Genomic DNA, 15,454 nt, shown 5'->3' on the forward strand with positions numbered 1-15,454 from the left:
ATTGTAACACCACAACGCTGAGGAACTTTAAATGAAGCACAATTCTCACAAGCAAGGGTTATTGCAGACATGTGAAAATGCAAAGCGACAGTCAACTTTAGTTAACTGCTCCCTGAGACTCTTCCTCTTTTCAAACAAACGAGCAGAGGTACCGTGCGACAACGCGTTTCCTGGAACGTTTCACTCGTGTCAAGAAGTTGCCTGCCTGTCATACCCGCTGCCATTGAAAGACATTTAAAAGCTGAAACAGTTACTCCACAGGGGAACAACTTATGATGGAGTTAGCGTTTAAGGATGCCTTTTGGGTGAGCTTCAGATGGGATTACTATTGACTTTCTTTGTTCATGTCATGTTTTAGTTTAAGGATTAAGTTGACTGTGGAGCAGTACAGTTAATGAGTGACTGAAGTTTTAAGTGTAATAATAAGTCGGGAAAGTAGTGCTGTTTAAATTAACATCAGCCATGGATATAAGATGCACTAAAAAGAGATTTCCAAGAGACTTGCAATTCAAAATTGAAATACTGAAGCGTAGTGAAAGTAGTGCTGTTTAGATTAACATTAGTTGTCTAAAAGATGCACTAAAAAGAATTCCAAGAGGCCTGCAATTCAAAATTAAAATTCTGTAGTGTTGGTTATTTCTATTATGCAGGTATATATTTGTACAATTAACAAAAGTTCAAAGAAATTATTATTATGTCAGTACATGTACGACAGTTGTGCCCTTGGTTAGAATTTGTATTTTTATTTCTGATGAATTTACTGTGTTCAAGACTGAATTTTGTTGAACCTTTTTTTGCGAAATGTTGCCTATTATATCTTCCATGTGACGAATAAAATGTACATATTTCCATCATTTTGATTTATGTTATCAAATGTAGGCCTGTCAGTTTCCTTAGTCTAATAAATACACTTACCATGCCATTTGCATAAGTAATAAGATGAATTTGAAGATGCAGGCAAACGCACTGAATCATTTCCATTTGCATGACCAGGAAATGAACTAATAAATGCATTATTACGCTGCGATAATAGAATGTGTTGTTTTTCTTCCGCTAAAATTACTTGAAATAAAATTTGAATAAATGAAGATAATACTTTAAATTTGAAAGTTTTTTATGTTTGTGTTATTCTGTATCACAAGGCATTTTACTCAGTCCTATTACCCTAAAATGACACACACTAAAAAATTTTTGAATATTCCATGAATTGCATTGTCAGTAGGAAGTTGCATCATTGAGATTCACAGCAAACCACGGGATGGCCAAAAGGAAGTTAATACGTGAAATTCTCTGTATTTTATCTAAGTGACTAAAACTGCATCTCATCCCTGTTGGTGATGTCCCTAGTTTTTCTGGACTCCTGATCCAAAATTTTCAAGATGTTTTGCCAAAACCTTTTGACAAAATAATTTTAAAAATAACGCAACCAGAAAATGAAGAATCATATTTTTTCTATTCAAGTGAGCCCTGCTAATACATCTTAAAGAAATGCTCTGTTGACAAATATATACAATGCTCTGTTACTAGAAGTAGTCCCACACAGTGAACATGTTTGCTTAGCGGTTTGATTTACAACAGCCAAAAAGTGCAGCAGTGCTGAAAACTTGATCGGATCCAAACTTTTGACCAAAACCGATACTGTCAAATACTCGTAATATAGGTGTATCGGTCACTGATACCAATACTGAGTATCAGATCATGACAACACTAATTTTGTTGATATTGAACATTGCATGAATGCCTTGTTACTCTTGGTCATACTTACCGTAATTTTCTGACTATAAACTGGTACTTTTTTCCTTCATTTTGAATCCTGCGGCTTATAATTCAATACGGTTTATTTGTTGATTTATTTGGGGTAATGGTTATTTGACAGCGACGTCATAAGACTGTCATAAGATCGCCATAATTATGACATGACACTATCAGAGGCATTACTGAATGTTCATGACAGATGTCATCCGGCAAATTATGTCGCTAACTCCTTTTAAGTCCAGCTTGGATCTTTTACATCCATTCAAAAGTGAGATAATTTGCCTGATAACACCAAATGACATCTGTTATAAGCATTGATTAATGCTCATGACAGTGTCATGTCATAATTATGATTATCTAATGACAGACTTATGATGCCACTGTCAAAATAAGTTATCAAATACCATAACTAGCAATTAATAAAACAAGTGGAACAGTACCTGAAGAAATAATTAACATGGAACATGAATTTTGATCGTTATTTATATCTGTAGCACTGCAATGCATGCTAGGAGGCATGCTGGACAACAACAGTGTTGACAGCAAGTGGCAGCAGAGGTTGACTGTCTCCCCCAAGGGAGCAGTGATGGCCAAATGAAGCTTCTTGAAGCAATTAAGCTTGGCAGTCAATTGGTTCAAAGCTTCATGATGGTTCGTTTGGTCTTATGACAGTCGTATTATGCCGCTGTCAAATATAGTGTTGCCACTTAATATCTTTAGGTCTAACTATCCCATTATACAGTGAGGACAGCTGCGGCTTATAGTCCAGTGCGGCTTATCTATGAACAAATACCATTTTCGTGCCTAATTTGGTGGGTGGCGACTTAGAGTCAGGTGCGCCTTATAGTTCGGTAAATTAATTCTACGCAAAAAATAAATTCCTTTTATTTTCCATTTCTGTTAACTGTTACAGCACAATAAAGCAATACCCAAAATATAAAGACATCACCCAGTTTGAGCAGATACTCATTGTCATATTCAGTGTTCAATCCAATCGAACTGGGAATGTTGCAACTCACTCCCGGTTCAAACAGAATGGATGTCTATCACTATAAATGGTTGTCAATCATTAATTTTGGTCATTTGTCTTCCAGGGAGGGAACTTCATTAGTAACGCCGGTTATGAGGCCATCATCCAGAGACTAAATGATGGTCGGCGGACGTGCAAAGACATGGAAGAGTTACTGAAATTGAGGTGAGCCTGAACACTTGGCAAAAAGGCAATAAAATTAAGTGAGGTCACCCTAACTCTGCGTTGGGGTCGTCGTGTTTGCTGCAGGGCGTCTGCCGAAGAGAAGTACGGAAAAGAACTGATCACCATCTCACGCAAGGTTGGGGGTTTCTATGAGATCTGGTGGGTTTTCGTGGGTTTGCGCCGCAAGAGAATGTATTGAAATATTGACGACATCACATCCTCAAAGCTTGCATTTGTTTCCACAGCACGCTGAGAACGTCCATTGATGATATGAAAACACGTAAGGACGACAAAGTGCTGCCTTAAGATGCGAGCTTAAATGTCAAATCATTTTTCCTCACCGAAATAAATACCAAGGCCACTAAAAAAATACACAGTGATACTAAGTGTTAAGTTGTCAATGGAATTTTCCTTCATGCGTGATCGTTGAGCTATTAAAGTTATGTGTTTAAAATACTCAACATGTAATTTTTTTTTTTTTTTTAGTTTGATAGCAAACCTGAACTGATGGTGACTTCAAGCAGTTTGAAGCATCTATTTTTAAATTTTTTTGGGTCATTGCCACATTGCCGGACCTTCAATGGAATTAACGTTTTGCAGTCTTAAATTTATGCCAGCAAGTCAAACCGAGAAAAAAAAGTTAGGGTTTGAATATTGAGGTTTTATGGCAGCCATGTTATGAGTCTTGTACACTGCAAAAACACACCTCCTTAAAACTAGTTAAATTCCTTGTTTTCAGTGTAAAGCTACTAGAAATAAGTGAAATTATCCACCAGTGCTTAAGTAATTTTTTAGAAGAATAGCTAACTGAAAATGAGATTAACAGATTTATTTTAAACACTAAAGTAATATATTTAATCTTTTAAAAAAAAGCTTGTTTGTCAGAAATGTTCTTAATTTAAGAATAGATATTGTTCAAAACATTATTTGAAAGCAAACTTATTTTGATTTAGGTGAAAAATTATTTTTAGATGTACAGTGGGGAGAACAAGTATTTGATACACTGCCGATTTTGCTGGTTTTCCCACTTGCAAGCCATGTAGAGGTCTGTAATTTGTATCATAAGTTCTCTTCAACTGTGAGGGACGGAATCTAATACCAAAATCCAGAAAATCACATTGTATAATTTTTAAATAATAAATTTGTATTCAACTGCATGAAATAAGTATTTGATACATTACCAACTAGTAAATATTTCGGCTCTTAGTTCTTTTTTAAGAACCCCTCCTGTTCTCCACTCATTACCGGAAGTAACTGCACCTGTTTGAACTTGTTACCTGTATAAAGGACACCTGTTCACATGCTCAAGCAAACAAACTCCAACCTCTCCACAATGGCCAAGACCAAAGAGCCTGTGTAAGGACATCAGGGATAAAATAATAGACCTGCACAAGGCTGGGATGGGCTACAGGAAAATCAGCAAGCAGCTTGGTGAGAAGGTAACAACTGTTGGAGCGATTATTAGAAAATGGAAGAAGTTCAAGTTGACGGTCAATCTGCCTCGTTCTGGGGCTCCATGCAAGATCTCACCTCGTGGGGCATCACTGATCATGAGAAAGGTGAGGGATCAGCCCAGAACTACACGGCAGGACCTGGTCAATGACCTGAAGAGAGCTGGAACCACAGTCTCAAAGAAAACCATCGGAAACACATTACGCCGTCATGGATAAAAATCCTACAGCGCACGCAAGGTCCCGCTGCTGAAGCCAGTGCATGTCCAGACACGTCTGAAGTTTGCCACTGACCATTTGGATGATCCAGAGGAGCAATGGGAGAAGGTCATGTGGTCGGATGAGACCAAAATTGAACTTTTTGGTCTAAACCCGGCTTGTCGTGTTTGGAGGAAAAAGAAGGATGAGTACAACCCCAAGAACACCATCCCAACCGTGAAACATGGAGGTGGAAACATCATTTTTTGGGGCTGCTTCTCTGCCAAGGGTACAGGACGACTGCGCCGTATTGAGGGGAGGATGGATGGGGCTATGTATCACCAGATCTTGGCTGACAACCTCCTTCCTTCAGTAAGAGCCCTGAAGATGGGTCGTGGCTGGGTCTTCCAGCATGACAACGACCCAAAGCACACAGCCAAGGCAACTAAAGAGTGGCTCCGTAAGAAGCATCTTTAGGTCCTGGAGTGGCCTAGCCAGTCACCAGATCTGAACCCAATAGAAAATCTATGGAGGGAGCTGAAAGTCCGTGTTGCCCTGCAGCAGCCCCGAAACCTGAAGGCTCTGGAGAAGATCTGCATGGAGGAGTGGGCCAAAATCCCTGCTGCAGTGTGTGCAAACCTTGTCAAGAACTACAGGAAACGTTTGGTATCTGTAATAGCAAACAAAGGTTTCTGTACCAAATATTAAGTTCGATTTTTGTGATGTATCAAATACTTATTTCATGCAATTAAATGCAAATTTATTATTTAAAAATCATACAACGTGATTTTCTGGATTTTTGTATTAGATTCCGTCCCTCACAGTTGAAGAGAACTTATGATACAAATTACAGACCTCTACATTCTTTGTAAGTGGGAAAACCAGCAAAATCGGCAGTGTACGAAATACTTGTTCTCCCCGCTGATTAAGCTTAATAAGCACAAATTGTAATATTTACTTTAAGTGGAATAATCTGATGCATTAATCTATTAACTAGTCTTTAACACTCAAAAGAGGATGAAAAAAATTATTTGACTAAATTTAAGAAAAAAAATCTGATTAAGACATATGATAGCAAAAAAAAATTGCAGTATATGATATGTTTTTTTATCTCCAGAAATGGAAATGATAGGCAACTTACACATCCAGCTGTCTGGTGTCTTAAAGGATGAGGCAAAAAGGATTGAGCAGTTCCGAGAAAAGCAGAAAGATCAGAGAAAAAAGGTACTTTTTTTTGCCGACTCATTTTCAAGAAACGAGAGACTTTTTTCGGTTTAAATATTCTCATCTTTTGTGTTTTCTCCTTAGCTGGAACTCGTCATGGAGAAGGTCCAAAAGAGTAAAATTTCCCTCTACAAGAAAACAATAGATGTAAGATCAATGCGTCCTGACTTCTTCGCAACTCATCGGCTGCCATTGACGGTAATAGACGTTCAATCCATTTTGATTGTGACCAAACATTCAATACCACCTCTACCAGTCGAAATGGATTGGACGTCTGTCGGCATCAATGGCAGTGAATGAGTTAAATGAGAATCTGAGTTATGTCTACTTAAACTATTTAGTTAGCACAGTAAGTTTCTTTATTTTTATTCATTTTATTTTGTTTGTTATTATCTTTTCTCAGTCTGAAAAACACTACGAACAACGCTGCAGGGATGCGGATGAGGCTGAGCAAACAGTTGACAAGATTAGCAATACTTCCACGTCCACACCCAAACAGATAGAAAAGGTGAAACATATTGATGAATAATGTAACTTTTTTTCTCCCTTCAAAATTGTCACGCATGTTTTTTTTCCCAGCTGAGCAACAAAGCGAAACAGTGCAAAGAAGCTGCTGTCGAAGCTGGTGAGGACTAATTGTACTGCACTTACTTCCTTTTTATTGAGGATGTCACAACTGTATCTATTCTATGTCAATGTTGTTGTGACATAACATAACCGCTACTGAGTGTAAAAAGAAAATGTTAAAAAAAAAATTAAAAAAAAAAAGCTAATTCGTGTCTGTGTTCTATTTCCCAATAGAGAAACAGTACAAATCCAACATTGAGCAGCTGGACCAAATCCGTCAAGAGTGGGAATTAACACACAGTAACAGTTGTGAGGTAACTCGAGTTACATTATCAATCTGTTATAAAGAGTACAATTGCCAAGAGTGGCAATACCCGTTGCTTTTTCCCTAAATGAGGATGTGCAACACTTCCTATGATCAGACAATAAAGTGAGTCACTAACCTGAAAACTTCCTACTCTGGCAAAACTTTCTTTTTTCTAAATGCAAGGTTGATTGCATTTATGATATTGTATAAGAGGAAGTTATCATTTTCAGGTGATGCTGCTGGTGTCTTAAGACCATGTTTCATCGATTTTTTTTTTTTTTTAAATTACAACATATCTAATTTTCCCATTTTGTCCTGTAGATGTTTCAGCAGCAGGAAGAAGAGCGCCTGAAAGCCCTGAGGAACAGTTTATGGGTGCATTGCAACCATTTATCCATGCAGTGCGTGAAGGCTGATGAGGTGAGCTATCATACAGTGAGGAGCAGAAGTATTTGCACCCCTGGTGATTTTGCAAGTTCACCCACTTAGAAAATAGGTAGAGGTCTGAAATTTCAATCATAGATGCATTTCCACTTATAGAAACATAATCTTAAAAAAATCCTGAACTCGCACAGTATGATTTTTTAAAATGATTTATTTGTAATTTACTGGGGTTCATAAGTATTTGTACCCCTGAGAATCAGCAATAATTATGACACTCAAAGAGTTGTCAGTCTACCTTAAAAAAAAACTCCACCTTTACTCCATGAGTTACCACCCACCCTACACCCGTGTCAGCTCATTATTGTCACCTGTGCACACCACAGTCAGTCCTAATCCAAATGCCAACACAGGCAATACCAGAAAGCCTCTCGAAAGACACCAGAGGAAAAAAAAGAGCTCCACAAAGCCGGATAGGCTATGGGACAATTGGAAAGCAGCTTAGTGAGAAAAAATCAACAGTTGCAGTAATTTTTAGAAAATGGAAAAGACTTATCATGACTGATAACCTACCTCGGACTTGGGCTCCATGTAAAACCTCTTTTCATTAGGGATCACTCATGATGAGAAAAGTGAGGGCTCAGCCTAGAACTAGAGGACAAAGGAGAGCTGGATGCAAAGTTTCAAATGTTACTGTCAGTAGACCACTACGGTGCAATGGTTTAAAATCATGCATTGCTAAGAACGTTCCCCTGTTGAAGCCAGTACACGTGAAGGCCCTTCTGAAGTTTCCCAAGGACCATCTGAATGATCCAGAGGGGTCATGTGAGAGAGTCATGTGGTCAGATGAGAACAAAGTAGAACTTTCTGGTCCAAACTTTACCCGTCGTGTGTGGAGGAGAAAGAAGGATGAGTCCAATCCCAAGAACACCATCCCCACTGTGGAGTATGGGGTTGGAAACCTCATGCTATGGGGCTGCTTTTCGGCAAAATGGACATGACGACTGTACTGTATAAAGCAGAGGATGAATGATGAAATGTATCGTCAGATTTTGAGCCCAAACCTCCTTCCCTAAGTCAGAGACTTGAAGATGAGTTGTGCCTGGATCTTCCAACATGACAATGATCTGAAGCAAAACACCAAGCTGACCAAGGAGTGGCTGCGTAAAAAGCATATCCAGGTTATGGAGGCGCCTAACCAGTCTCCAGACCTCAATCCAATAGAAAATCTATGGATGGAGCTGAAACTTCGTGTTTCTCAATGACAGCCCCGAAACTGACAGATCTAGAGAAGATTTGTGTGGAGGAATGGGAAAAAAATCCGTTTCCTTATGTGAAAACCTGGTGAAGAACTACAGAAAGCGTCTGACCTCTGTCATTACAAACAAAGGCTGTTGCACTAAATATTAGTATTGATTTTCTCAGGAGTACAAATACTTATGAACCCCAGTAAATTACAAATAAATTAGTGAAAAATCATACAGTGTGAGTTCCAGATTTTTTGTTTTAGATTATTTCTCTATAAGTGGAAATGCATCTATGATTGAAATGTCAGAACTCTACCTATTTTCTAAGTGGGCGACTTGCAAAATCACAAGGGGCGCAAATAACTCTGCTCCTCACTGTACATGTATAGCAGGGTTCTCAAAACTCATTTTGGGAGCGTGCTGGAAAAGGTATGGATGAGTCTTGGCTGCATCAAGGGTTCCCCAAAAAAGGGACTAATATTGCTAGTTAACTTTAACTAACCAGTTGGTAAAAAAAATTCCCAATTATAATTATTCTGAGCCATGTTAGGCCTCAAGCGATTAAAAAAAAAATCCAAGGGCAAAATAGAAATGAGCATCTTTCTAAAAAAATATTTTAAAAAAATATTATTCATTTTTTAATTGCATTTAGAAGATTTTTTATTTATATAATATTAATAAAAATTTATAATATAGAGATTAAAGCCCATGACTTTTTGAATTGACATGTTTATTATTCATTTTTATTTATTCCTTGATGTATATATTAAAAAAAAAAAAAAAAAATTCATTTTATCTGAAATCATTACAGATGCAATGGAAAGAAAATCCTTGGCCAAAACCAAATATGAGAGAACAGAGGCCAAAACCAATAATTAACAGGGCTGTCAAAATTATCGCATTAACGGGCGGTAATTAAATTTTTTGATTAATCACGATAAAATATTTGACGCAATTAACGCACATGCCCCGCTCAAACAGATTAAAATGACATCAGAGTGAAATGTTCACTTGTTAATTGTGTTTTTTTGAGTTTTGTGGCCCTCTGCTGGGGCTTGGGTGCGACTGATTTTATAGGCTTCAGCACCCATGAGCCATGAACCATTGTGTAATTATTGACATCAACAATGGCAGGCTACTAGTTTATTTTTTGATTGAAAATTTTACAAATTTTATTAAACGAAAACATTAAGAGGGGTTTTAATATAAAATTCCTATAAATTTAACTAACATTTATCTTTTAAGAACTACAAGTCTTTCGCTTGGATGGCTTTAACAGAATTTCAATGAAGTTAATGCCATCTTGTCTATTTATTGTTATAATAAACAAATACAGTACTAATGTACCGTATGTTGAATGTATATATCCATCTTGTGTCTTATCTTTCCATTCCAATAATAATTTACAGAAAAATATGGCATATTTTATTGATGGTTTGAATTGCGATTAATTGCGATTAATTACAATTCATTCATTTTTAAACTAATTAACTCGATTAAAAATTTTAATCGTTTGAAAGCCCTAATAATTAATCAGATTGGTTTTTTTTTATATTAAAAACACTACTAAACCAATTTAAGCCAAATATTCAGATTATTTTTTAAAAACATGAATTCTAAATCCTTAGAATTACAAAAATGTTTACTTGGTACTGACATTTTAAAAGAGCTCAAAATAAAATGTCTTAACTTGATCCACTATACAGTACACTGTACATTAAAGAGACTGCACCATCAAAGTAAACATTAATAAATTATCTTATTGGGTAAAAGAAAAGAGTTGTTAACAAGCCTGCCAAATCTATGACTAAATAAAAAATTGCTGTAATATGGCTTCAAAATGGGAGAAAATAAGTGCTGCCCCCTCAGGTCTCAGGTGATCTAAGCATGTCTGCTGATTGTGCTCAAACCCTGCTCGGCTCTGACTGCGTCACTAAACTTTTTAGTTCAAAGTAATGTAATTGCTTGTTTCCTATGTCTATACAACTAATCCATCATGCCAACAAGGCTTTGAGCGCCTGCGCACGGGGTCAGAAGTATCTCCCTCTTCTCCAAACTTTCGTCATTGGCCGGAGCCAATTTTAACATAATTTCCTGAGACCACTTTTACGTACATCTAACTGCTATCTCAACAAGTAACGTGAGAATTTCTTCATTCTGTCTCTCCTCTTCTATTTTCCTTTCTGTCCCCCCATAACCCTTTCCTGCTCGCTGTTTTCTCCTGATGAACAAAAACAACTAATATTCACAATGGGGCTATATCAAACCCCCATGTCATACATTAAAACTCGTCAAACGATAAGGACACATTTTTTAAAAAAAAAGTAACGTGAGAAATTCAGCGAGCTCTTGGCAGAAGTGTAGCTGAATGGAATGCACCTACTGTGGGCAAGTGCTGCATGACGCACCACTGTCAGGGCTTATTATTATACAAAGCCCGCATTACATAAAACACATAAAACACCGCCGGACGATGCAAAAAAACACACAAGCCAAACCAGCACTAACTGGTTGATGAGCTTCACGTTTGAGACCCATGAGGTAGCACAACCCATCTTTCATTTAGAGATTAACTATTATTGATCATGTCTGATGCTTTCAGTGTTACGAGGGCGTGAGGGAAACACTGGAGAAGTGCGACATCATCACAGACATGAACTGCTTTGTGGGAATTAAAGGCACAGGATCTACTCCGCCTGGTACATACTCCTTCTGATTTGAATACGAGCCGGGAGAACATTTTCATGTTGGACACGCACCCATTGTGTGGATCGGGATATCTTTCAATTATGCTTTCCCTCCCATAGCTCCCATTGAATACCAAAATTACTATGAGAGGGATTCTACAGAGGTCAGAAATGGAAGTGTGGGACTTGGTGGTGTCATGAAAAAGTGAGTAACACATTGGATTCACTCTCGTAACATAACCGGTGACTGTTCTGAAATTGTACTGTTTACAATTGTAGATTTTCAAATCTTCTTCAAGGGAATTCTTTGAGTGGTATCAATCATAAAGTTCCAGCTCCACAAAGTCCAGGTAAGATACTACTTACTCATGTAACTATCTAACCCATTTTAACTTGGCTAGGTTGGCATAGGCGATAGACAAGAAGACTCTTAAAAAGCATATGGGTAATCAATAAGGTATGTTTATAATATGTAGTGCACTCACCATTTCAGAGACAGTGGTTGCTACAGTGGACAGCTATTCAAACGTTGACACTTAAAGCCTTTAAACCTTTATACAGCAGCAGGGTCTGGGGAAAAAAGCACATTCTGTGTGCATTAGGGGTAATGCCACACATTTCTGTTGCGGTACTTATGTCTGGAAGCTGCTTTCATCTGATTCGTTCTTTGATTGGTCTTAGAAAAAGTGACATGTAATTTCTTGCCTTGTTTGACGTAACCAAACACATAAACGTCTTTGATTTGACTAACTGCAACCCCACAGGGGAAACAAATGAAGATCCTTACACCGACGTCATAGCGATACACCGATCCCAACAGAGCATGCAGTACAAGGCAGTGTACGATTACGTGGCCCAGGTTTGTTTTCGGCTGTACTTTCACTGAACTGATCGACTGGTTACAAAAAGATGATGAAGATGGTTTGTGTTACCCTTAGCGAGATGACGAGCTATCCATGTCAACTGGGGACGCTGTGCTAGTCGTGCATCAGGGTGAAGATGGCTGGTGGATGGTGCAGATGTATGGACAAACGGGGCTTGTTCCAGGCTCTTACCTTGCCAAAGAATGAGCACGATTGGAACTAGAAAAGACTTGACAGTAATATTTCTTAATAATACATTTTTATATATCTAAAACGTAATAAAATCTTGTATGAATTGTTTTGAAGTCAATTATTTAACAGGGCCTTTTGAAAACAACAGTCATGTATGACAGACACAAGATACAAAAGCCATAATTTCCAGACTATAACACGCACCAGACTATAAACTGCAGCGCCCAAATTTAACAACAACAACAAAACAACAACAACAAAAATCCACATATACGACAAATCTGACTGTAAGCTGCAGGTGTCCATGTCTTAGTTTTATTGAGATATTTAGATAGATATTACGTATAAGTGTTTGATGAATCAAAAATATCTTCATTGCCCAAACAAACATGTGTCAACACGCCTAGTTGTCATTCATGTGCAGAGGCCTGTCACTCCGGGGAGCCAGACACCACAAGTCCAACTTGTGTGTTCTGAAATCTTAAACCAACTCGGTTTTACGGAATATAATAACAAAGTTCTCCATAGCCAACACCGGGTGGAATTCAAAGATGCGAGTTTGGTCAAAAACAGAACCACTCTAGTTCTTTGAGATAATTAAGGTCGAGATTTGCTGACACCTAGTGGAACTATATTTACCTACCCACTTACTTACTCGTGTACCAATCATATTCGTTTTTCTATACTGTGGTGTATAGTGAAGTCAGATACGTTCTATGGGGGACCAGGAATTAATCTTTTCAACATTTATTTCTATTTTTTGATTTAAAATTTTATTTATTTCAACTTTTATTTCATCTTTAAATGTTGTTCATTTTTAATTTTCATTTAGAATGAATGGCAAAGAATTCTATTAACAACATTCTAAAGAAAGACTGCAAATCCAGATATTCCAGTTCAAATGGATTAGACTTTTTGTTTTTATTTTTTACATTAACGGCAGCTGATGAGTTAATTTATGTAGTGTAAGCCTGTTGGACCATATTCTGGAAAAGTGAAGTGAATTTTACAGCTAGTACATCTTATTTTCTTCTGTACAGTCTTCTGCCATTGACAGAAACAGATGTCACATCCATTTGTACTGAGAGGATTGGCAGTGAAGGTTCATGCTTCACTGCCCTTGATAGATGGCACATACAGTACTGTGCAAAAGTTTTAGGCAGGACACCTGCCTAAAACTTTTGCACAGTACTGTATATTTTTGTTATATTATGTATATACAGGATATACTGTATGTATATATTTTCCCCAAGTGGAAGCTTCCATGATCCTAATAAATTTAATAATTAAAAAAATATATATACAGTACTGTGCAAAAGTTTTAGGCAGGTGTCCTGCCTAAAACTTTTGCACAGTACTGTAAATCAGAGTCAATAGCAGAGCGGGAGTTAGGTGGACAAAGTAAATGTAAAGCACACAACCCTTTTCACTTAACCATGCTGTCATAAAGCCCAAAAATCTACATTTTCCATCTTTTGCTTGTCGTAACAAAACTGAACTCAGCATGGGTGCCAAATATTTTGTCCCAGTGGCTGAAATGAGGAGCAAAGTTTGTATTAGGTTTCTGATGGTGCACGTCGTGTTTGCTGGGCCCTCCGTACAGGCTGAACGGTATCAGACGTGACATGGACCAGGGGAAGTCGTAACCACAGTGCGCCTCTATAGAGACGTAGACGTGCAACACCATGAAGGTCCATGTGGTCAGCAGGTGGCATCTCAGAAGCACAGGGTTCAGAGTGGTCCAAAACCCGACAGTGAGGAGCTCCCACCCGCCCAGACACTGAGTGGCCAGAGCAAAGGGATAGGAGTAGTTATGATGGATTGCATGGAAGGTGACGTATAACCAGGGTATCTTGTGATGTAGCACATGCCAGATGTAGTACTGGAGGTCAAAGAGCAGTAGGTTGCCCAGGACTCCAAATATCAGCTCCTGGAAAGACGGTGCCTTGTCAGGCAACTCCACGGGTGGCCTCCATATCCACTGAGCTACTGATGCAGGGAGAACCAGAAAAACATGATTATAAAGGGTGACACCTGCACAGTGCAGCAGCATGGATGTTGTGGGCCTCCGTCTTGGCTGCATCTTGAAACGCTGCACCCATGGCCAGCTGTCTCCCGCCATGTCGCACATTAGAAAAGGAAGACACAAGATGAAGTAGGACGACACGGTGAGAATAATGGGGAAGAGTGGTGAGCGAAGACAATCTCTGTAGTCCACTCTCAGTTTGTCCCAAAGAGGCTGAAGCAAAACACTGTTTTCACTCCAAAAATCCAAAGTTGCATTTGGTAAAGCCATATTAAAGAGAAGCATTGATACGGACTTGAAGAAGAGATGTCAACCCACAAGTGCTCGATTTGCTCAGCGTATACTATCAAGTGACAGCCAAGTGTAGAAATTATTCATATACTTAGGGAGTGAGTCTGCGTCTCTATTGCACCAAAGGCTAGGAGACTTTTGTCAGCACATATGTTGTTTCAGAAGTTACATTAAAAAGGGGAAACACATACAGCACATTATTATTACCCCATTAAATAGAGAATGAGAAGCTGCTTTAGTTATTCATTACTTTGTTGAGTAATAAAGTATAAAATATGACATAAGAAACAATCAAAATAACTTTTAATGGTCAATTTAGGCAGAAATGGGCATATAGAAAGTAGGGGTGTGACAAAATATCGAAATGGTGATATATCGTGATACCTTGTATCCCAAAAGATTATTGATATGCTCCTGTCAAGAATCGAGATATTGTTTTAAAACGGTGTCAATGTTTAACAAAAAAAAAAAAAAAAAGAAAAAAAAGGGAACCATCAAGTTGCTACCAAAATCTTCCACCATAATAGTGTCTCAGTTAACTCTAAGGCTGCCATTGACGGTGCTAGACGCCCAATCCATTTAGAATGGAACGTTCATTCAAAACCAGAGCATTCACAGTCATTCCGTCCGATTTTCGGGGCATTTACATGTCACTTGCTACTCATTTTAGGGCATTTACAGGTCATTTCCTGTTGAGTTTGAGTCACTGCCTATTTATTTGGATGATTCCCAGGTCACGTCCTGTTCTGTAACTCAAAATAAACAGGAAGTGACCCGTAAAAAAACCCAAAATCAACAGGAAGTAACTGAAAATCAACAGGTAAATGACCTTAAATGGCCCAAAATTACCTCAGTGCCTGGGTATTGGCTGCCACTGACGGCCTTAGACGTTCAATCCGTTTGAAGTGGGAGGGATGCCAGCGAATGAACCCTCCCAGTTCAAATGGATTGGACGTCTACTAGTGATAAACTCATTCCAATTTACAGCAGAAACTTGTTTTTCTGTTTATTAGTTGTAGAAAATCCTAGAATGATTTCCTGACCAATGTATCGATAATCGTTGTATCGCC

The 15,454-nt window shown here is 38.2% G+C and overlaps 3 protein-coding genes across 3 annotated transcripts in view; 1 reads left to right on the forward strand and 2 right to left on the reverse strand.

The window, feature by feature from the left end:
- scaper (S-phase cyclin A-associated protein in the ER) overlaps positions 1-11,631 on the reverse strand; it is a 137,286-nt gene extending 125,655 nt beyond the window's left edge. The window contains exon 1 of the mRNA XM_057835802.1: positions 11,498-11,631. Within this exon, the coding sequence (XP_057691785.1) occupies positions 11,498-11,500 (3 nt within the window). The 5' untranslated portion in view covers positions 11,501-11,631. The remainder of the gene's footprint in view (positions 1-11,497) is intronic.
- On the forward strand, positions 160-12,155 carry pstpip1a (proline-serine-threonine phosphatase interacting protein 1a). The gene is made up of 15 exons (XM_057835804.1): positions 160-305; positions 2,850-2,950; positions 3,035-3,109; positions 3,196-3,230; positions 5,717-5,823; positions 5,908-5,970; positions 6,227-6,331; positions 6,403-6,448; positions 6,625-6,704; positions 7,019-7,117; positions 10,928-11,024; positions 11,133-11,217; positions 11,292-11,362; positions 11,777-11,871; positions 11,951-12,155. Exons 1-15 carry the CDS (start codon positions 273-275, stop codon positions 12,080-12,082), a joined length of 1,224 nt encoding a protein of 407 aa, XP_057691787.1. The 5' UTR covers positions 160-272; the 3' UTR covers positions 12,083-12,155.
- Positions 12,156-13,437: 1,282 nt separating this feature from the next.
- On the reverse strand, positions 13,438-14,754 carry ch25hl1.2 (cholesterol 25-hydroxylase like 1, tandem duplicate 2). Its single transcript, XM_057837426.1, has one exon. It carries the CDS (start codon positions 14,376-14,378, stop codon positions 13,527-13,529), a length of 852 nt encoding a protein of 283 aa, XP_057693409.1. The 5' UTR covers positions 14,379-14,754; the 3' UTR covers positions 13,438-13,526.
- Between the last annotated feature and the right edge of the window lie 700 nt (positions 14,755-15,454).

This window comes from Corythoichthys intestinalis, chromosome 5 (assembly GCF_030265065.1).
Source record: "Corythoichthys intestinalis isolate RoL2023-P3 chromosome 5, ASM3026506v1, whole genome shotgun sequence".
NCBI classification, from domain to species: domain Eukaryota; kingdom Metazoa; phylum Chordata; class Actinopteri; order Syngnathiformes; family Syngnathidae; genus Corythoichthys; species Corythoichthys intestinalis.